The sequence below is a fragment of the Bubalus bubalis genome, chromosome 3 (assembly GCF_019923935.1).
Source record: "Bubalus bubalis isolate 160015118507 breed Murrah chromosome 3, NDDB_SH_1, whole genome shotgun sequence".
NCBI classification, from domain to species: domain Eukaryota; kingdom Metazoa; phylum Chordata; class Mammalia; order Artiodactyla; family Bovidae; genus Bubalus; species Bubalus bubalis.
This window is the reverse complement of record NC_059159.1, coordinates 42,131,874-42,154,509: the sequence shown is the minus strand read 5'-3', so window position 1 is coordinate 42,154,509 and position 22,636 is coordinate 42,131,874. Positions and strand designations below refer to the sequence as shown.

General features: G+C 39.0%; 1 protein-coding gene across 5 annotated transcripts in view; it reads right to left on the bottom strand.

Annotated features, from left to right (window-relative positions):
* Nucleotides 1–22,636, bottom strand: part of SSH2 (slingshot protein phosphatase 2) — a 246,847-nt gene that overhangs the window by 80,638 nt on the left and 143,573 nt on the right. The window contains exon 1 of one of the 5 annotated variants that reach the window (XM_006042141.4): nucleotides 22,085–22,352. The exons of the other annotated variants lie outside the window; for them this stretch is intronic. Within the exon in view, the coding sequence (XP_006042203.4) occupies nucleotides 22,085–22,212 (128 nt within the window). The 5' untranslated portion in view covers nucleotides 22,213–22,352. Of the gene's footprint in view, nucleotides 1–22,084; nucleotides 22,353–22,636 lie in introns of those variants that run through there. 5 annotated transcript variants of the gene reach the window in all.

Genomic DNA, 22,636 nt, shown 5'->3' with positions numbered 1-22,636 from the left:
CCTAGATAGCATATTGAAAAGCAGAGACATTACTTTGCCAACAAAGGTCCATCTACTCAAGGCTATGGTTTTTCCAGTGGTCACGTATGGATATGAGATTTGGACTGTGAAGAAAGCTGAGCGCCGAAGAATTGATGCTTTTGAACTGTGGTGTTGGAGAAGACTCTTGAGAGTCCCTTGGACTGCAAGGAGATCCAACCAGTCCATTCTAAGGGAGATCAGTCCTGGGTGTTCATTGGAAGGACTGATGCTAAAGGTGAAACTCCAATACTCTGGCCACCTTATGCAAAGAGTTGACTCATTAGAAAAGACTCTGATGCTGGGAAGGATTGGGGGCAGGAGGAGAAGGGGATGACAGAGGATGAGATGGCTGGATGGCATTACCAACTCGATGGACATGAGTTTGAGTAAACTCCGGGAGTTGGTGATGGAAGGAGGCCTGGTGTGCTGCGATTCATGGGGTCGCAAAGATTTGGACACGACTGAGCGACTGAACTGAACTGAACTGATGAGAAGACAGCTCTCACAGATAGCTAATCTCCTCATCTCTAAAACCAATAGTTGTGTAAAACATAGCTCTGAAGAACTTAAAAAGAATTTGTATTAAAGATGAACCACAGACTATCCAGAGGATGGGATCATAGTAAACCTGGGGAATATACCTAAATCACAGTAAAGCTGCCATGTTGTAACAGCCAGCTAACTTTGTTTCTTATTTCTCTTCTATAAGTGGGATCATAACACTAAACAAGGTGTCAGAGTAAACGATGATAAAAAATTGTGATGAGGTGGCTGTATCAAACCTTTCTACAAATAGATTTCCAGTTCTGAGGTCATATTTTCACTGACTTGGAGGAGGCACCAGGGGCACACCTGGCCAGGACTCAGCTGACCAGGATTTTCTAATCTCACTTTACACCTGGTTTGGTGCCACTAAGTCAGTTTTAGCAGTTTAGGCAGATTCTCTATTTATAAAAGAGAAGGTTAGTATCTCACCTGCTGTATGGAAACATGTAAAGGTAGAGAGGAGGAAAAAGCAAGGGACTCACAGGTGACCTAGAGTTTTTGCTCTGTCACCACTGAATTGTATAATATGACGTGAGGCAATCATATTTCATTTTTCTCAAACAACATTATAAGCTTTTAAAGTTTGTAATTTTAGGAGATTACCACTAGCAACTGTAAAAAGCATTCCATTAGTTCAAGAGGAGATCACTTTATTTTTATCGTATTAATCAGTCAAAAAGACCAACTAGGTTTTTCATAGCAGAAGTAACTCTCAAAGAATTCCCCTAAAATGTTAGGTCACAACAGCACATTAAATGACATTAAATGCTATAGACTTCTCCTTCTTAGTAACCAAATAGTTAATGTGTTCACTGGATTCCTGCTTCCATTGGAAATTTTTTCTGCAAATGGAATCCCATCCCTCCCCTACTTGAGTGTTGATCAATTAAAAAAGAAAAAGATGCACAAACTTTAGTCACTAGTTGACAGAAAGTTTGTGCAAGGTTTCTAAGTTAACAAGTGTCAGAATTATATAAAGACAAGTTATTATCCTAAAGTACATGAAGCTTAGGCTTTATCTTTGAAACTCTGAAGAAATGTTAAGTTTTGGTCAAAGAAATAGAAAAGGAAACTGCCCCTTAGGCATGTTTTCATATGGAATGGACTCCTGGTTTCTTTCTGAAGTGATTCACTTTAGCTTTTAAAACAAATTTTTTGGTTTAGTGCATAAAACTTTTTCCCAAGGAAGCTGAGTAGCTGGAAAAAGCATCTTTACCTATAGGCAGAACCGGAATAGTTCTGTTTCTTTAAATATAATTGTAACACTAGTAATGAAGACCAGCTAAGGTCATTCTACTGTCTCTTTCCATATCAGCCAAGTCCACAACTCGCTATATTTAGACAAGGTATGCAGGCCCCACTAAAGATAGGAGACTCAGTCCTAGGCTTAGGGTCACAACAGTGGGGTTACTTCCTCAGCTGAGGGGGAAAGACACACACAAAAGCAACCCTGTATTGATGCACGCATTCCTTGGAAACCAACAGAGCAACCAATGCTCAATTGTATTTCACTGTGAACAGAAGTATAACCTCTAGTATGCATACAACAGTCTCTACCATACATAACTTCACCATAGTCACGACTAAAGCAAAGGTAACTCACTAGCCAGGACTGGTCACCATGCCTCAGCCAAAGAGCTGTCTAGGTCAACAGGGTAAAATAGTCAGCCGTTTGGTCTCCTGGGAACTGGAACAAATAGGTTTCAACTTGGGAATTCCCTGGTGTCAAAAACACCAGGGTCTGCCTGGTATAGTCCTCCAGCAAGGTCTAGCTGACAGCCTCTTAGACCACCATTCAGCAAAGAAAGAACCAAACGGGGACAAAACTGACTTGTGTATTTAAAAAGAAAAAGCTTATGGAACAGGGATTTTATAATAAAGATTGTGTTGAAGTGTGTCAAGGACATGGTAATGCAGGTAACAGAGGAATCTCCTTGGGTGCACATATTCTGTAAGGGGACCCTAAACCTGGACTCAAAACAAAGAGCCTTAGGAAAATATCTTAAAGAAAAACACAATTGCCCTTGAAAGAAAGCTAAGAAGACCCTAATAACAATCAGATGTTTTTGGTACCTCCCCAACTGTCAGGGAAAAAAATTAAATACATTTAAAGAATTCAGTAAACATGCTTCTGAAATGCAAGTATAACAAAGAGAAATCTATTTCTTTTCATTCAAAGGAAACTGCACATTGCAATTATGAACATTTCCACTGCAGGAAAGATAAGCAGATGTTGGATGTTTTCCCAAAGTTTTTAGTGTCACTGAAGAGGCCTACATTTTTTTCAGTTTCATGGTCAATGCTAAAAAGGCAACATTTAGAATGCTTTTTCTCTTCATACATATTTGAACATTTCTACAGTGACATATTTAAAGAACAGTCAGTAAAGAGAAAACAAACATACAGCTTATATACCATATTTGTATATTCATTTTCTAGTATATACTTCTAAACTAAAAGCAACATAAGATACATATTTAATATTTTAAATAGGATGAATTGTGAAAAAACTCCACTCTTGTTTCCTCTGCATTAAAATCCTACTCAATGAAAAATAACTGCATTTAAATATTCTCAACTGACACTGAAATAATCCTTTTGGAGGAAAAAATACTAAGATTTAAATAAATAGTTTCATTTCTAAAGGGTGTTTTATTTCTAAGAGAGAGAAACTGATCTGAGTTTTCTCGTGGCTTTACATGCAAAATGCAGATTTTTTTTTTTTTTTGGCCACAGCAAAGATGCACTGGTTAAGGGCCTAAATAAATAAATAGCATGAGATGGCAAAAAAGCAAAAATGCCACATAACATTTGATTGCTCACAGTTCTAAGAATTTGTAACTATACATTGTAGGCTGTGGAAACTGGCATTAATAGCAAAGAATGGTTTAACGGGTTGGCGAATTCTTGACCCTCAGAACACAACACAAAGAGCACACTCATTCCACTAAATATCTCAGCCCAGGGCAGCGGTCCTCAAACCTCTCAACGAGCTCTTTATAATTTAATAAGTATCTGGATTAAATGTATTTAGAAATTCTCCTAATTCTTCTGACAACTTTCCTTCAAAGCAACAACTTTAAGTCATTTCTGCCTTCCTAGAGTGCAAAGCACCAGAAATACTGTACACCAGAACTGCTCCTCTTTTCACTCACCAAATAGGTTGTGACTATTTGCTGAAGAATACAAACATTCAGGCTTTACAGCAATATTCTGTTTTCTTTACGCAAATACCATTCTTAGATTATCTACTCCAAGATTATCAGACAGAGAGAATTCAAAAGGCCGCATAATCCTCAATAGAGAGAAAATGGTAGGTCAAAATCTTTCACTGTGGGAAAATCATGAGTGTTTGTTTAAAAATGGATAAATGAATCTCACTGGTAAGGTTAAATAGCTTAAAAACACCTTACTTAGTTTCTAAGTCAAATGCCCACAACAGTCTATTCCAGGTTCTTAATTTGGGGTGAGGGCAAGGTCATTACATTCCTTTGAGGATTTAGTGAAAACTATGGCTTTTTCCTGCAGAGAAATAAATGTACTAATCATTGATCTACAGACCCACTTTTTCAAGTGATTTCACTGTATTCATAAACTTAGTCTAAAACTCTGGATTAAAGGAAACTTTATTAATAGTTGCCCTGAAGAGATGGGCAATTGGGAATCAACAGTACCCACCTCCCACCCTGTCATCTTTTAGCAGATAACAACTCAGCTTTAACAAGAGCCAAACACTGAATGACTGGTGCTTGGATTTAACTTTGAAGCCAGAGGAAACCCACATGAATAGATAAGGCTGGGACTTTCTAAGGGTCTTCTATTAATATAATACTTTGGACTCCTGCCATTCTAAAGCACACAACAGGCAAATCCTATGAAAAGACCCTCTTACCTGCCCCATAACGCTGCCTCCTTTCCTATGGAAATCCCTCTACAATCAACTTGCTTATATCACAAAGATTCCCAAGCATTAGGCTGAAGTTTACCTACTGAAGCCCTGGAGTACCAGATACAAAAGGATTTCAGCACAATAGAAGATTTTGGACAAGATTTTCAAATTCATTAAAGTCAAATCTGACTAGTGAAGTTTTGCTTCCCTAAACCTACTGGATACTCTGGAATTTTTTAATAGCTACCCAGAGCATGCCATGTCATGCAGCATGCCGTTACAGTCCTTGTATTCTAACAGTGTGAACAATCTATCAAAACAAACATCACTAATACATTAAACACTGCTTTATGTGCTAGTGACTCAGCATGAAGGAAATGACTAGATTTAGTTTTTTTTTGATCTTATGATTTTAGAATCCATGCTACATGGGAGAGAGGATTAAAGTCAATGTATAACTACCATGAAGGCTAATGTTTGTTTAAGTTCGCAATCTTTATCTGTTCCTATTATGTTCATAAATACAGTTGCCTCATATTGTTTATTTAGATTGCCTGTTATACCTAAGAAATGATTTTATTTATTTATACCAAATGTCTACCCTTTAATTTGCAGCTCAAAAATTTTATCAGTTTACTGACCATTTTCTCTAAAGCAGCATTCCTTCCAGGTTACTTTTCATTTTTTGTTTTGCTTTACTTTTTATTTATAACTGTATCATAAGCTAATTAGTTACAATAGTTTATTTACATTCTGGAATGTAAGTTCTAAGAGCTCAGAGTTAGTCTTTTTGGATCATTCCCAGTGCCTAGAACATTGTACGTGATCAATACACGAATGAACAGGTATTTACCAAGTAGAGATACAAAATTAATCAGAGTAAATATAGCACAGTAAAAAAGCATGAGATATAAAGAGGACTTGGATGTTAGTCACTGCTCTTGAATTTATTAGTTACATAACCTGAACAAGTCATTTAATCTCTTTGAACGTCAATGTCTTTCCTTTAAAATGATGCAAAAATATTACTTCAAAGGGTTATAGGCAATAAAAGAAGTAAAAACTTGTTGCAAATATTAATCATTATATCCCAGCAGTTATTTTTGGAAAACTGGCAGAAAATTCTGTAAATCAGATCAATTTTGAGAAAGTAAGTTACTGTTACCTAACCCTTGGTCTCGCAGAAACTGCAGAGGCAGAATGAAGTAGTGAGGAAGCACTACATGAGAAGGGGTGGACTGGAATCTCACTTATCACCTGGCTGACCTTGAAAAAATTCTCTCAACCTCTCTGAAGCCTACTTTTCTGATCTACTGATATAAAATGTGTGTGAGGGGGTGCTACCTCAAAAGTGAATTGTTTGAATCAAATGTTAATTATGAAAGCACTTTTTAAACTTTAACACAGAATATTTAATTTTAGTTAAATTGATTACCTTCCCTTAGAGAAAATCCTAATCTTGTTTGTTTCACCAGCGAAATGGAAGGAAATAGTATTACAGAATGTGTTCACATGGACTACAGACAGAGTATACGTACTCCCAATTCTTTCTGCAAGTTCTCCAACTTTGGTGAGAGGATGGAACAGAACAGGAACAGACAGAAAAGGAAGATAGAAAATGGAAAGCGAAACAGGTTCAGAAAGACACAAATTAGTAGCAAAGAATAGGTAGCAAGTGGAATAAGTAGCAAAGTTCTGACCAACTGTGAGTCTATTTAATTTCATACCCAAGGTCACGGCCCATTTCATGGATGTGTGACTTGTGCAGCCACATTAAGTCGGTGCTTGAAAGGGCCTTGCACTTGCTTCAATGCTCTGATGCTTTTTGAACGGGGGCCCCTATTTTCATTGGCTGCTGGGCCCTGCAAATTATGTAGCTAGTTCTGCTCGCAGTCTTTCCACTAGACTAGAGGACAAGGACAATAGCTTACAACCTCAATGACTGCATACAAAGACCACTGCTAACTTAAAGGACAATTATTAACAAGTAGACTTTTAATTCAGAGAAGGCAATGGCACCTCACTCCAGTACTCCTGCCTGGAAAATCCCATGTATGGAGGAGCCTGGTAGGTCGCAGTCCATGGGGTAGCTAAGAGTCGGACAGGACTGAGCGACTTCACTTTCACTTTTCACTTTCGAGCATTGGAGAAGGAAATGGCAACCCACTCCAGTGTTCTTGCCTGGAGAATCCCAGGGACGGGGGAGCCTGGTGGGCTGCTGTCTATGGGGTCGCACAGAGTCGGACACGACTGAAGTGACTCAGCAGCAGTAGCAGCAGCAGACTTTTAATTAGGTTGGTGATCACCTATTTGTAGTATCTGAATTCAGAAGTTAGCAAAATACCTAGTAAAAGCCAATTTAATTAAAAAGCAGCAGACCAAATTAGAAATGCAAATATTATTTGCCTTTCCTATTTTGTGGCCCACCACGTTCTAATAACAGGCCAAAATGTGATGTTAGCAAGTGAAATACCTGAAGCTCATCTGACGTTTCATTCTGAAATCCAACAAAAGACCCGAGTGACTGCGGACTACCTTCGGTTTTTGATCTGGTTATCTGCTGCCTCACAGTACGCAGAGCAGAGTGACAGCGCCACAGAAATCGTCCCTGGAGTGAAAGCCCTAACGCAATCCAGTTCAATTAAATCACACCCTTTAAATAACGTTTTGTTTCTTTCCTGCTCCTTTGGACTGAGAGACAGCTGGTGGCTTTTCTCTGATTGAAGCTGAAAGGCTGAAGCTGATGAACTGAACATTTCTCACAAGGCAATTCAATTTTTGACGCCTCCCTTTCCCCCCTTAAAGCCAGATTGACCCCATACTGGTCCATTGTGACCTTTGGACTCCTTATCAGTCACCTTCAGTCTCCGACAGGAGTTGGACTGGCCAACCCACAGACGTCCACTCTCCAGTGAACAAAGGCTCGCTATGTAAAAGAGACAAGCTGTGGCCAGCGATAACTATCTGTAGAGAAGGTGCTGAACTCATCCTCTGTGTTCCAGCAGCATGTCCAGGACTGCTGCCACTACAAAACAGTGAAACTTCACCCCAAAACTTTCTCTGCCTGTGATTTAAACACACACCTTAATTAAGGAGAGAGCTCAGTTTCAAACAGAGGCAGGCAACCAATGCTAATGAATCCAGCAGGCAAGTGTGACCTGCGTTCTAACATTCTTTTCTCCTTCCCGTCTTTTTTTCTTTAAGTGGGCCAGAAGCCCCTCTGGATACTGTTTAGATCTGCACGGACATTCAAAGTAAGATTCTTTAAGAGCTTTAGGAAATGCATACAACTCTTCTCCTTTCTCCTATATTCAATACTCAAAAAGCCTTAAAGATGAAAACTTTTTTTTTTTTTTTCCAAGATTTTAAATGGCTTGTTCCCTAAAAAGTTTCTCTCTCCAACTTTGGGAAATCTACACTGGCTTTTACAAACCAGATGAGGAAATTCTAACTTCACAAGTTTAGTTACAAGCATTAACAAACTAATATATATTATCATTTTTTTAGACGGTTGGATGGCATCATGGACATGAATCTGAGCAAACTCGGGGAGATAGTGAAGGACAGGGAAGCCTGGCATGCTGCAGTCCATGGGGTTGCAAAGATTCAGACACCACTGAGCAACTGAACAGCAGCAGCAGCAATCCTTAGTAAGACAGAATTTTAGGAAATCTCAATGCCTCTTAACACTTCCTAAACAGAAAACAATGAAATGCTGTTCAAGGTTAATTTGCTGCAGGACCCTAAGTCAGTCAGTTATCTTTTAGCTCAAAAATCCCTAAATCAAAAATGGTGATGATTTTAGAATTAAAAAAACAACATGGGGCGCAAACCCAAATTCACAAACACTACATGTATATTCAACACCATCTACGGATAATTAGTTTTTCCCTCATCTTATCAATGTACTATTATTTCATCTTCTGACAAGTTCTACTCAAATACTTTACAAATTATTTTCCATCAGTGACTGGGTATGAAAGCAATTCCTGATAGGAAAGACAAATAAGGATCAATTTTCCTGAGTCTTCAATTGGTTCAGATGAATTGAAGGATAAAATTGCTTCTACCTTGATTTTACTTTTTATTATTTCAGGAGCACTATGAAAATGAATTACTAAATTGGTGGAGGTACAGTTACTAAAATTGTAGACAGGTACAACATTTTTGGTGAGCAAATTGGCAGTCTGTACCAAAAGTTCTAGAGATAGGTATACCCTGTGGTCTGGCAATCCCAGAATTGAATTTTAGGGTATTTCCTTCAGGGACATGTGCAAAGATTTAGACACAAGGATATTCATTCGGTGAGGCTTTGTTTATAACTGCAAAAAAACTGAACACAATCAAAATGTGCAACAATAGGGCAGAATTCAGTTCTATGGAAAACAAATAACTCTCAGAAAGGATATGAAAGAAACGCATTTGAGGACAATGGCAGGATGTTCCTAATATGCTTAGTGAAAAAAAAAAAAACAGATTACAAAGCAGATGATAGAAGACAATCGCATTTTTAAAAGGATATACATACAGAGAAAATTGTGGATATTAACAGAATAGTAAACATCTTCGGAAAATAAGAATAAGGGTAATGCTTTTTGGGGAGAGGAGGATTTCGGATGTTTCTATCATAAGCATGCATTATCTGCAATATTAAAAAAAGAGCCAATACTTTTGCTTTGTTGATTTTAAGTACCAGTAAGACCAGTTCCATTAAGAAAATCTCTCACTCAGGACAAGTTCACTTTTAAGCTGAGTGGGTGGTAAAGAATGAGACATTATCAACTTGACAGTGCATCAGGTAGGCAAGTTTTTAAAGCACAGAGACTCTCCCTTTGAAAAATGTCCCCAAATTGACTTGCAAGACTGCCATAAAGAAGAGCACCGATATTCAATATTTTCTGGTTGATTTTGACTTTAATTGAGGGAGAGATTAGGTGTTGTCATTTCTTTAAAAAGCATCGTAAACATTCTTACGACATCATCATTTTCAGACTAAAAGGCATATAACCTTGCTGAGAACTTCTCCAAGTGTCTAAAATGGCAATGAAGACGTCCAGCAGTGTGAGCACAGTGGACTTCCATCATAACTGAGATGGACCACAGGTGAGACACAAAAGTGAACAGGCCCCAAACCCATTAAGAGCCAAGACTAAGGTAGGTTTCTCAACAGATGTGCTCAAATATATTTCCAAGGAGGTAAGAAATAAAGTAAGAAGAGATCATAACAAGCCAGTCTACAATCATCAGTGTTTCTTTAACTTTGGGGAGAAAAAATTACACCAGGTTTAAATTTATTTAGTTAGAATCACGAAATGGAAATATATAGAGTCCCAGTTTGCCATTTTTCTCAGTGCAGGAGAGCATAACAAGGCACAATCTGCTGAATTTTCAGTAGCTACAGTTACTTGTCTTTGAATCAGTATTACTAAACTATCATACTTTGGGCCTTGTGTAACCTGGCATTTATACAATTCTTGGTCTTTATTTTTTAGTTTTTGGTTTGTTTTCAGTTTTACTGAGATATAATTGGCACACTGTACAGCATGATGACTGGACTTAAATAAATCATGAAATGATTATCGCAATAAGTTCAGTGAACATCCATCATCTCGTATAGATACAAAATTAAAGAAATAGAAAAAATGTTTCCTTGTGATGAGACTTGGCCTTTATTAATTGATGTTTGATCATAGGCTTACTCATATACGTGTAAAAGAGCCTCCTGTCCACTAGGATGGTTTTTCTATGTGTACTTAAAACTAAGGGGCTGTACCTTGCCATTGCCTTCTCCATACATTGCTTATAGAACGCTAAATAAGATGAACCATTAATTGACAACCAGGCCATTAAACTGGTAGCCAAGCCATTAAGAACAAAATCAGCACACCCTTCCCCTGATAGCTCACTCCACTGTAAATATCACAAGCCCTCTCTCTGTGCCAATGGGAGCCACCCTGCCCACCACATGGTGCTGATGTAACCATATCTCGAGCTCAGCACCTAGAGAAAGCAGGGAATGAGGTTTTGCTTTGGGTTACTTGAATGTGTTTCTTTCCTCCCCTCTTCCCTTCTTCCTTTCTTTTTAACCATAAAACCACTAGCAGATAGTTTCGTGATTTCTGTTCTCATGCTGCCTATGGGGATTTCACAGTGCACTCCCAGCCACTGGTACTGATTCAACAACAGCCTTTGTAAAATTGGCAGCCTTCCTAAATAAGCTATGTAGAGTCTGCAAATGCTGGTTACTGTGCTGTGTAGTCTGTGGGTACTCGATAAAAACTTGATTAAAATTCTGCCCACATGATATATCCAAAATATGCTCAGAGCTATTTTCTAAAGAGCATGATCGGTCTTTACAAAAGTCTTTCTGGATTTCTCCTTCCTACCACAAATGATTAACAGCAGTCATTCACTGACTCTTTATGGCTGTGACATCTGCTACATCAGTCTTCCTTTTCTCTCATGGCTGAAGTACCCTTTACCTCTGCTTATACTAATCAAGACATGTAAGAGGGCCAGAAATGAAGGTCAGAAGTCAAATTCTACCGTAAAATCTTTACTAATCGGCTCACTTACAATAACTTTTTGTCCTCTGAATACTTAGAGCACCAATCGCACCATTCGTCTGGCACTTAGCTGAATTGTGTTCTTATTTATCCTTTAATTAATCTGTCTTATATCTCTCAACAGACTGAGTATCCTGGCCACAGGAACCATGTCTTGCATTTCTTTGTACATCCCACCCTTTGCCCAGAATATGACAATGATGCAAATGATGGAACTTCTCCTACCAGGCTGTCGTACCACTCTTAATTCTTTCTCCTATACTCTGGTTCACGTTCAAAAGGGCAAACATACTAGCTGTCATTTACTGAGTGTTTACGGTTTGCAGTACTTTATAAATATTACACTTAATTAACTTAAATTAACTACATTTCATGCTAAGTTGCTTTGGTCGTGTCTGACTCTTCGTGACCCCATGGTCTGTAGCCTGCCAGGCTCCTCTGTCCATGGGATTCTCTAGGCAAGAATACTGGAGTGGGTTGCCATTTCCTTCTCCAGGGGATCTTCCCGACCCAGGGATCGAATCCAGTCTCTTACGTCCTCTGCAATGGCAGGTGAGTTCTTTACCACTAGCGCCACTTGGGAAGCCCAATTAACTACATTAATTAATATTAATAGACACTATAAGCTCCATTTTATTGGTGGGGAAACCAAGTTTCATGGTGGTTATAAGTTGAAGGTCGCTCAGCCTGTAGGTGGTGAAACTGATTGAAACTCAAGTCTATTTCATTCCACACACCAGACTATTACTATCAGCCACAGTAACAAGTGACAAGACACTGAACGAGTGGTCCAAGATACCTTTTAAGAATTTCTAAATAGAATATTTAATGAAAGGGATACTTTAAGAATTGAGTGTGAAATTTCACTGGGGAGGAATGAGCATCACAGAGGTGGGGTTGATAAAATGACCTACACCAAATCTGGTCAAAGGAATGACCAAAAAGTTCAGTTTCATACACTGTCAGAATCTGTTTCACTCCCTTCCTGGGAAGAAAAACTGACACTGAGAATTCACATTACCTCATAGATGTTCCCACTTCTCAAACTAAATTTTCCCCCCAAATAAAGATGATATAATAATAGCAAATTAAAATTTTTTTGGTGTTCATAAGAACTGGATATATTAACTTTGAGAGAAACACAGTAATTTAAAGATGCCTCGAACAGAGGAGAGTTCCAAAGAAATGACATCTCTCTTAAGAGCTCTATAAGTGATACTTATTTAAAATCAGTGAAGAAAAATGAGAAATACTCATATTCAATTTATTCCTTATGAATATCAATATTCCTTATGAAGATCAGTTGGCTTTTATTATACAAAATTTAAAGAACAAAGATGAGACACGCAACTAAGAAGCTAAGCTCATAAACCTGTTCAGCCTTTTGTTGACATTTCTTAGGTTGTAAACAGGCCTGTCTGTGGCATTAAGTTTTAAGAATACAGACACCACAGAAGACAAGCAATGTGAAGTCCACGGTTAGAATTGTTAGGGCTTGAAATATGCTGTTACGGATCATGAATAGCCACATGAATCTTTGTCAGTAAACATTAAGTACAAATGATGAAAGCAACAATCATAACTGAAATTTTAATTTTTCTTTCTTATTAACTATCTCTAGCCCTAGCACTAATGAAATGAGGCAGATATTACTCCCCCAAAAAACACAAGCAACAATTTGAACCATTTTAAAAAATGTCATTATTAAAAAAAACAAACTAATAATTCTGTGTCTTCTATAACTGGAAAACCGAACTTACAATTAAAAAAAAAAAACCCTACTCTAGTACAGGCTAACACTGAGGTTTCTCTTTACTGGAGAGTAATTCAAGCCTCTGGATTCTGTAGTTTTAACAGACACACAACTAACGCCAAATCCCTCAGGTGACTAAAAGAAGGGTCACAGCCCTCTGAAAACAGATTAATGCAGAAAACAAGAGTGGCCAAATTCCCACAACCTGCAAAAAGGAAGTGAGCCCAAATAAGCCCTTTGGTGTGCAGTACTAGCAATCTATTTATAAATCATTTACTACATCCTTTCCAAATCACAGGAACACCTAAAAAACGCCTTGATGCTTTTAGCATATTTCTTCAAGTTAAACCTAATTACGTTAGTGGAAGCAACATCCTGTATAATTCTAACAATGCAAAGCTAAATCTATCTGAAAGTAGTTAGGATACTAATTATTATTATTAATTTGCTTTCATCTTAGTAATCCAGAAGGGCTTCCCAGGTGGTTCAGTAGTAAAGAATCCACTGACCAATGCAAGACATGGTGGTTCTTTCGATCCCTGGGTGGGGAAGATCTCCTGGAGGAGGAAATGGCCACTCACTCCAGTATTCTTGCGTGGATAATCCCATGGACAGAGGAGCCTGGAGGGCTACAGGTCGCAAAGAATCAGACACGACTGAGCATGCACGCACACAGGAATTCAGAAACATTGTGTGATAGCATCTACACCACTATTCTCTAGTCCCAAGGCAATTTTACATACGGTAATTAAGAAGATTCACATTTACTGGAGAAACCCAAGAAGGGACAGAGCAAGAGGATCTGCAGTTTAGCCCTTCTATTACTCCGAGATCCAACAGCTCTTGGAGCCAGAAAATGACAACATCCTTAATTATCTGGCTTTGGGCAATGGTTTCTCTGTAAATCTACAGAAATTGCCCCATTTCAGGAGTGATTACAAGTGAGCACACAATCTGAAGAACAGTAATTTAGAAAAAAAAAATTCATCAAGACTTTATCAAAGAAATCTTGACTTGAGTGCATCACGACCTCACTATTCCTGCTCATCTTTATGCAGTTAGTGGCCAAAGTTGAGGGCTTTCTCCCCCTCTGTTCCAAGCCAATTATTGCTCTACTTACTTCAAAGCAGCCTAAGTGTGGGTAAAGTCACACAAAGTTATTACTACTAATAAAAACACAAATGTACCTTTCACTCTGACAATCGAAAATTAACTTCTTTGTATTTGAAGACCGTAACACTTGGAGATTAATACACTTGATGCAAACTTAAATGATCACACTTTACACAATATTTTACCTTTTAAAGCTATATTACCTACCTATTTAAGGATCAGAAACAATCATGAAAATGGTATTGATTCAAAATCAAAGAGACATCTCATGTCTTTAAAAACTATCAACATTATTATTAGTCTCTTTACCCACCAACCAGAGATAAAAAGCTCTTAAATCATATATGAATGTGTGGCTTCAGTAACTGAATTACCAATTATTATAACTATGTTTTGTCCATTTCTGAGAGGAGAAATCTAGATTTTAAAGTAGCAAAGATGATAAAGACACTTATTAAATAGAACAAGGAAGTTAAAAAATATAAAGGCAAAACAATTTCATAAAATTATAACACTTAGAGTAGGACCTCTTGGTTCTAGGCTTTTAAAGTACAGAATTGCCACTAAAGAACTGCTTTAGAGCTAGAAAAAGATGGGAGACTATACCTAAATCATTCTACAGATCATATACCAGCTGGACAAAGATAACACCAAAGATTCAACAAATATCTGAGAAAAAAATCTTAAAAGTGTTAGTAAATCAATTCCAGCAGTATGTTAACAAGTAATGCAAACAGCTTTAAAGGACGATTCAACTTTCCCAACTCAGTTATGTCACTGCATTGCCAAGAAAGGGGGAAATATTATCCTTCCAATAGAGGGCCAAAAAACATCTAATCAAATTCAGTATCTGTATCTAATTTTAAAATATTTGAAATTAGGAATAGTAGGAAATGCCCTCAGCTTGATAAGTGATCTATGCTGGAACTTATAGCACACAGTACATCTATTCAGAAAACATAAAAAGTATCCCTTTTACAATGGAAAACAAGACCAGGAGCATTGCTACTCTTTAACACACTAAAGCCTATGCTGAAGCAACAAAGAGTTACACTCAGAGAAAACTCATTTACAGATGATATAATCATCCACTCAGTAAAGTCAAGAAAATTAACTAAAATATCTATTCGATATAAGGACCAAGAGTTCAGCTAGGTGGTCTGGTATAAAAGCAAATATAAAAAGCAGTTTTACTACACACCTATAGGGACTAATTAGAAAAAGTCATGGGAAAGAAGAGCTTATTCACAAGAACAACAAAAACTTTATAAACAACTACCCATGAATATACCTAATAAGAAATGTCTAACTGCTATATGAGGAAAAGTGTAAAATTTAAATGAAGGGCATTTTAAAAACAGTGAATAAACAAACACATATCACATTCTTCATCGGGAAGGCTCATTCTGTAAAGCTGTTAATTCTCCCCAAAACTAGTTCAGTACAATTTAAATCAAAATCCCAACAGGATTTTTAAAAGTAGGATTTGGCAAGTTGTTTCTAAGACTTATCTAGAAAATAAGCAAGGGTAGCTAAGATAGTAAAACACACACACACTGAGGGAGGCCTTGCGATGCAAGATATCAAAATGTCTACTAAATCTATATTAAGTAACAGTGTGGTAGTGGTGTATGAGAGAAAACTTTTTAATATATATATTTTAATATATAATATGAATAGCATTTCAAAACAGGGAAGTGAGACTGGACTAAATAAATGGTACTGGACTCAACAACTATCCATTTGGAAAAAAGGTGAGGTTAGAGCTCTACTTCATACAATAAAAACAGTGTGTCTTGTTTCATTGTGTTTCACTTTACTGCGTTTTGCAGATACCACTTAAAAAAAACAATAATGGAAGGTTTGTGGCAACCCTATGTAGAACAAGTCTATTTGTGCCATTTTTTCAACAGCATTCGCTCACTTCATGTCTCTGTGTCAAATTTTGGTATTTCTCGAAATATTTCAAACCCTCCACTACCAAAAACATCAAGACTTGCTGAAGGCTCAGATGATGGTTAGCTTTTTTTTTTTTTTTGGAATAAAGCATTTTATAATTAAGGTAAGTACTGCTTTTTGTTACACACTTAGTAGACTATGGTGTATACATAACTTTTATATGCACTGGGAAACCAAAAAATTTGTGTAACCCGCTTTAGTGTCACATTCACTTTATTGCGGCATCTGGAACTGGATTCACATTATCTCCAAGTCTGTCTGTAAAGATAAATTCCAGTTTTAAAAAGTGAAATAGTTTTACAGTGTAGACACACTGCTGCTGCTGCTGCTGCGTCGCTTCAGTCGTGTCTGACTCTGTGCGACCCCATAGACGGCAGCCCACCAGGCTCCCCCGTCCCTGGGACCCTTCAGGCAAGAACACTGGAGTGGGTTGCCATTTCCTTCTCCAATGCATGAAAGTGAAAAAATAAAGTGAAGTTGCTCAGTCGTGTCCAGCTCCTAGTGACCCCATAGACGGCAGCCCACCGGGCCCCTCCGTCCATGGGATTTTCTAGGCAAGAGTGCTGAAGTGGGGTGCCATTGCCTTCTCTGGTAGACACACTAGAAAAATACAAAAGAGTACTTTTATAATCTTGGGAGTGGATGGGAAGAGTTTTTTAAAAAGCCAGATAGAAAAATCATAAAATTATTGACAGATTTTACTACATAAAAGTTAAAAACTTTTATACAAGATACAAAATGAAAAAACAAGCACTAGAGCCAGGAAAATAATTGTTAAACATATTCAGAATATACAGAATAATACATGAGAAAGGAAAAAAACAAATGCCAATAGAAAAATAACATGCAAATCACAGAAGAAAAATGCACAAGACCAATAAAAATACAAAAGGATCCTAAAGCTCTTCAATAGTAAGGGAAATGCAAAGGAGTGTTTAAGAGCAGGGGTCCTGGGTTGAGGCTGCCTGTGTTTGCATCTTGGCTGTATTATCTCAGACAAATGATTTAACATCTCTGTGCCTCTCATCTGTAATCGAGGATAACACCTAAGTCAACGTTGTTAAGAACAGAGAATGAGATAATATGCATGGTGCTCAAAACAATGCCTGGCCCACAGTAAGAGCTCAGTAAAAAATTAACTGCTATCTAGTATCATTATTAATATTACCAGGGTTGGTGAAGACACCTATGTAAGTATATAAGCTGGTAAGAGCTAATTGGCAAAGCAAACTGCAAAGCTTGGCAGCATGTATCAAAATTTTAACACATACGTATCATCAGACCCAGAAATTCCACTGCTAGAATTTTATCTAAAGAAATGTTCCCACATAGATACAAAGACATATGCATCAGGACTTCGCAGCAGTGTTAAGAGTTCTAGATTTGGAGACAGGAAATGCTGGTTCTAGTTTCAGTTCTACCAAGAACAAATCATGTAACCCCTGTGCCAATCACTTCACCATTTTGATTTTTCAGTTTATTTACTTTACAAAGTGTGAATGATGACTTACCCAATCTGCCTCACGGGAATACTTTAAGGCAGTGGTTCCCAAAGTGTGGTCCCTGGATCAGCATCACCAGCATCCTCTAGGAACTTGTTAGGAATTGAAATTTTCTAGTCTCACCCCAGACCTACAGAATCAGAAACTCTGGGAGTGTGGGCAGCAACCTGTGTTTTAATAAACCATCCAGGTGATTTTGACACAAGCTTAAGTTCAGAGAAGAGCACGTGTGAAATTACTTGCAGAACTAAAAGAGCATTAGTATTATAAACACAAAAAATAAAACTGCTTCTATCTTTCAATTTTATGAAAGGTACCTTTTAGATAATTATCTCAATATGCTCTCTGTTGCTGAGCTCAAGCTTCTGAAAGCACTCATGTGAAGCTAGGAAGTCAAACTTATATATGCAACCAAGTAAATAAATACAAGTATTTTGGATCAAGGATAAAAAGCTCAAGGTCACCTCATGAACAAATCAAGCAATGTCTCAAACATTCAAGTTTCCAGACTTCTGATCAGTGGTTTTCATAATGGGAACTCTTTTAATGACAGCCCTTGCCAGCGTTCTATCTACTAGTTCTTGATCCTTCCCTGAACTTTTCAGGACACAAAAACAGTCACCTGTTTGTGGATAAGCTATTTGTTTGGCTTATAACAATAACACCAGAAAAACCTTGGCCCCTTGCTTAGCGAATTCACTTCTCAGAGATTGAATGTTGGCTCTCTAAAAATAACACAGGTTCCAAAAAAAAAAAAAAAAATAGGCTCATGTATTTTTCAGATGTTCAAATTTTGTTGTATATGAAACCACGTGTAGACTCTGCAAGGGTATGGAATTTCAGGATCATTTGAGTAGTCTGATCCCACACTCTTGAAGTTTGATTAGATGCTGCTCCGGGTTGCTCACATATATTTTTCTAGTAGGATTAACACAACAGTAACTATTTTTTGCTTCTGGAGTTAATTCAATCACTCCTTAATGTTCTTCACTGAGCACATAAGAAATAACAGTATATTTGGTGAGTTTTACACGAAGGTAAGGAAAGGCCTTAATCTCATAACGATAGAATTCCCAATAAACACAGTAATACCCACACTATTCTCTAATTTCACCTATATGTATATACATACCACAATTAAAAGTCAAGAAATAAGAAAGAGCATGTGAAATCACCAAACTAGTTATCCCAAAGGCCCTCCTCTAAAGGTCATTAACTTTCTTCATAGGAAAGCCCCTAAGATCTTCTTGAAGTCTTTTTATGCTGACACAGTTCTCATAGGATTTGTTACACGGTTTACCTGGTTCTAAACCCAGAGCAAATCCAATGCAGCAATGAGAAAAGGAAGAAAAGCTCTTATGAGTGGGTCGTCAGCAGAGACAAGAGAACCATTGGGCTAAGAGAACTCAGGTGTACTCCCTTCCCCAAACAGACAATTAAAATTTGGTCTTCACTTAAGGACCTTAATTAACTCTTAACCTTTTAGTTGCTCCCATTCATCACTGCTATTTACATATCTGGCACTACAGGGAAATGCTCACAGTAGCTAAGTTTTTACTAAACCAGGCCTCAGAGCCCATACTTCTCTTTAGGAAGGAGATTCTTCACCTTCTATAAGATCACATCACTTTGAGAACCTGATTTTTTAAAATATATGTATCTACCCAATATTTCCATATGATCTCAAGGAGTTCATTAAACTTCTAAAGCCAGTTCATAGCTTTAGTAACCATGGACCCCAAATTTAAAACTTTTGTGTTAGGAACCAAAAATGGGCATGTTTAAGTTAACAAAATTCAGGGTTTTATTTGGAATGGTCTTTAAAGATTTTTAAATGATGATGGACTGGGCAATACCGTAAATATAAATTAAACACGATGGCTAAGGCAATACTAATAAATACACTTTAGAAGAAGTGAACATTAACAAGACTCTCTCAAGAAAAAAAAAGTGGCAAGAGAGAGACAAAAATGAAAGAGAAATAATCTGAGGACTCTTGAGAAGACTGCCTACCTTAGGAGCAAAACTCTAAGTGGAGCAAATATGTTTTTCACTCCTAAGTTGAAGATGTCAGCAGTTAAAGAGAATTTCTAAGACTATAGGTCTTAAAAGTAACTTTGCAATTGCTAAGACAGAAGACCATTTCTACAGTGGTTTTGAGCACTGGCCTAGGAAACATCTGGATTCTAAGGACAGTTTTGGCATTTATTAGCAAATACTTAAAGCCTCAGCTTCATTATCTGTAAACAGAATAAATTAGTTCAGAGGGTGGGTGTGATGATTAAATGAGATAATAACACACACACTAAACTCAGCACAGAGGCAAGTGGTCAATGAATGGCAGCCGTTTAGTTTTTGTTTAACTTCAATTTACCCATTTTTCTGTGCAGGAGTTTATCGTTTGTAAATTGTTACCTACCCCACACATCATCTTTTATGATCCTCTGGGGTCAGAACCACAGTGTCTTCATTTTACAGTTTAAGAAAAAAGTCAAATGTACCCCCAAGACACTAATTAGTAGGAAAAGAAATGTGTACACTAGATTCCAAACTTCTAAACAAGATTCAAAACTCCTTTCCCCTGCAAAGCTCAGAAGCTCTGCCTTTTAAATTCTGTTTAATCTTTTAACTGTAGTTAAACATATATAAAATTTGCCATTTTAACCATTTTTAAGTGTACAGTTCAGTGCCATTAAATATTCACTCTGTTGTGCAGCTCTCTCCACCATCCATCCCCATAACTTTTTCTTCTTCCTCAAATGAAACTCTGTACCCATCAGACACAGACTTCTCATTCTCTTCCTCCAAACCCTGGCAACCAGACTACTTATGCTCAAGTCCTCCATGTAAGTGGAATCACAGTTCTTGTACTTTGTCACTGGCCTATTTCACTCAGAATGATGTCTTCAAACTTCATCCACGTTGTAGCATATGTCAGAATTTCCTTCCTTTTTACAGCTGAAAAATATTCAGTTGTATCCCAGACCACATTATGTTTATCCATGTATCCCTTAATGTACATGTGGGTTGCTTCCATTATCTCTTTTAAAGTATTGTTCACACTTATTTTGCCACTGGTTACCCATTTTCAGATTATTCATTCCACCTCCCTTTTTTTTTTTTTTTTTTTGGTAAAAGGTAAAGTGCAGGTACTTCCCTGGTGGTCCAGTGGTTAAAACACCTGGCTTCCACTGCAGGGGAGGACCGGTTACAACCCTGATCTGGGAACTATGACCCCATATGCTGCCCTCCTCCCTCTACAAGGTCAAAAAAAAAAAAAAAAAAAAAAGTAAGTAAACGGTTGATTTAATTCTATAGACTTTGTAACAAAGCAGTAAAACCACTATATTGGGGCGGGGGTGTATGCTTTTTTCAGTACACCACCTAGAACCAACACAAAACGGAAAAGTTAAAATGCAAATTTGATTTGGTAACAGAGGAAACTGTTAAAATAATAAATTAGATTTAAGATTATCTGACTCAGTGGTAAAGAATCTGCCTGCCAAGCAGGAGATGTGGGTTTGATCCCTGAGTCTGGAAGTTCCCCTGGAGAAGGAAATGGCAACCCACTCCAGTATTCCTGCCTGGGAAAACCCATGGACAGAGGAGCCTGGCAGGCTACAGTTCATGGAGTCGCAAAAGGTCGGAGAGGACTTAGCGACTAAACCACCACCACCATAGAAATCACTTTACAGGCTATTCTTGGGACCTTTAATATAAGAATAATGCAAAGTTTCTACTGTTGGACGTGAAACTAAAAAGTTCTTTAGGGTTGACCTGGGTGGGAGACAGAAACGCCTTAAGTGCCAGGAGTCTGGGAAAACCTCAATAGGTGACTCCCCTTGAAACCACTCCGAGTGAGAGCTAGCACACTACAAAGACCAAACTGCTGCCAGCTAAAAGTAACCCTGAACCTCTCAACCAGTTTAATGATGCAACTTGAATAGATGGGAGTTCCTCTATTTTGCCCTTTTTTAAATGTGAGGTGAGATTAACCACAAGCTTGAGCACACAGTTCTCAGAAATAGCTAAACCACCAAGGAAGGGAGGAACAATTCTAGAGACTCTGAAAACTGTGATGATTTAAAGATGCAACGAGATCTTTCACTTTAGCGATTGAAGGTGTGCCTGCAGGCTTCGGTTGTAAGCGCGTACTACTACTGGCGGAGACAAAAAGAGAGTCAAACTACTACTAAAATCCAGCGTTATGAAATAATTCTAGACTACAACCAGACAGTGTGAAAAATGAACTGCCCTTCTTCGTGTGCACGGCTTGCAACAGAAACCTACGGTCACAAGCAAACTTATTTGAAGCAAGGAAACAAAACAACACGGGAGCCTGAGCGCCAGCGGGACCCGCAGGGGAGTCCTAGCGTTTCCGGCCGGCGGCTGAGAGGCTACTGACCGCTTTAGCCCGTCTCCAAAATGCCAAACGGCTGTCACTCCGTCATCACAATTTCCCTGGGGCGACCTCACTTTCAGATCCTCTCAAAGTTTACCAGAAATTCTCCCAAAGGATTCTTCTGTCCGCCTTCCCACCCTCAGGACACTTTCCGCCTCCAAGAATTACTCTACATCTCTACCCTACTATGCTGCCCCTGGGGGCCCCGGGAGTTGCAAGCGAGCAGGGTGCGATTTCACCCCTGCTTGCTCCCAGTTGCTGGGAAAACCGGCTGCTGAAAAGCAAACTTTCCGAGCGACCGTTCGCAGAGGGCGGAGGGCGCGCGGCACTCACAGCTGGTTGATGGCGTTCTGCGAGATGACCGCGTTGGCGGAGAAGTAGGGGATCATGTCGGGGCCACCGAAGCTGCAGGTGCAGGCGAGGGGCGCCTTCTTCTCGCGGGCCAACGTGCTCAGGGTCATGGGGCCGGCTCAGGGCGCACGGCTCCGCATCTTGGCCCCCGCCCGGCTGGGGCACGAGGCGCTCGCGTTGGGCTCCACGGGACTGGAAGCGCAGGCAGTGCGGGCTCCCGGCGGCCGAGCTGGGCCCGCCGGGTCTCGCGGAGGCAGGCGCCGCAGCCGTGGGGCTCGGCCGCGGACTCCCAGCGGCGGGGAGCCTCCAGCAGCCCACCCCAACTCGCGTCCGGGGCGGGGCGGGGCGGGGCTGAGAGCGCCGGCGGGGCGGACCCGAGAGCCGGAGGGTCGGGCCCGCCGGAGCCCCGCCCCGGAGCTCGTCGCACACGCCGGTTCCGCAACCGGCGTCCAGACCTGCGGAGCGAGGGTCGGCACCAAGCTGCCTCGGCTTGAGTGGAGGAATGAAGCGAGCCCGAGATTGAGGGTGCGGAAT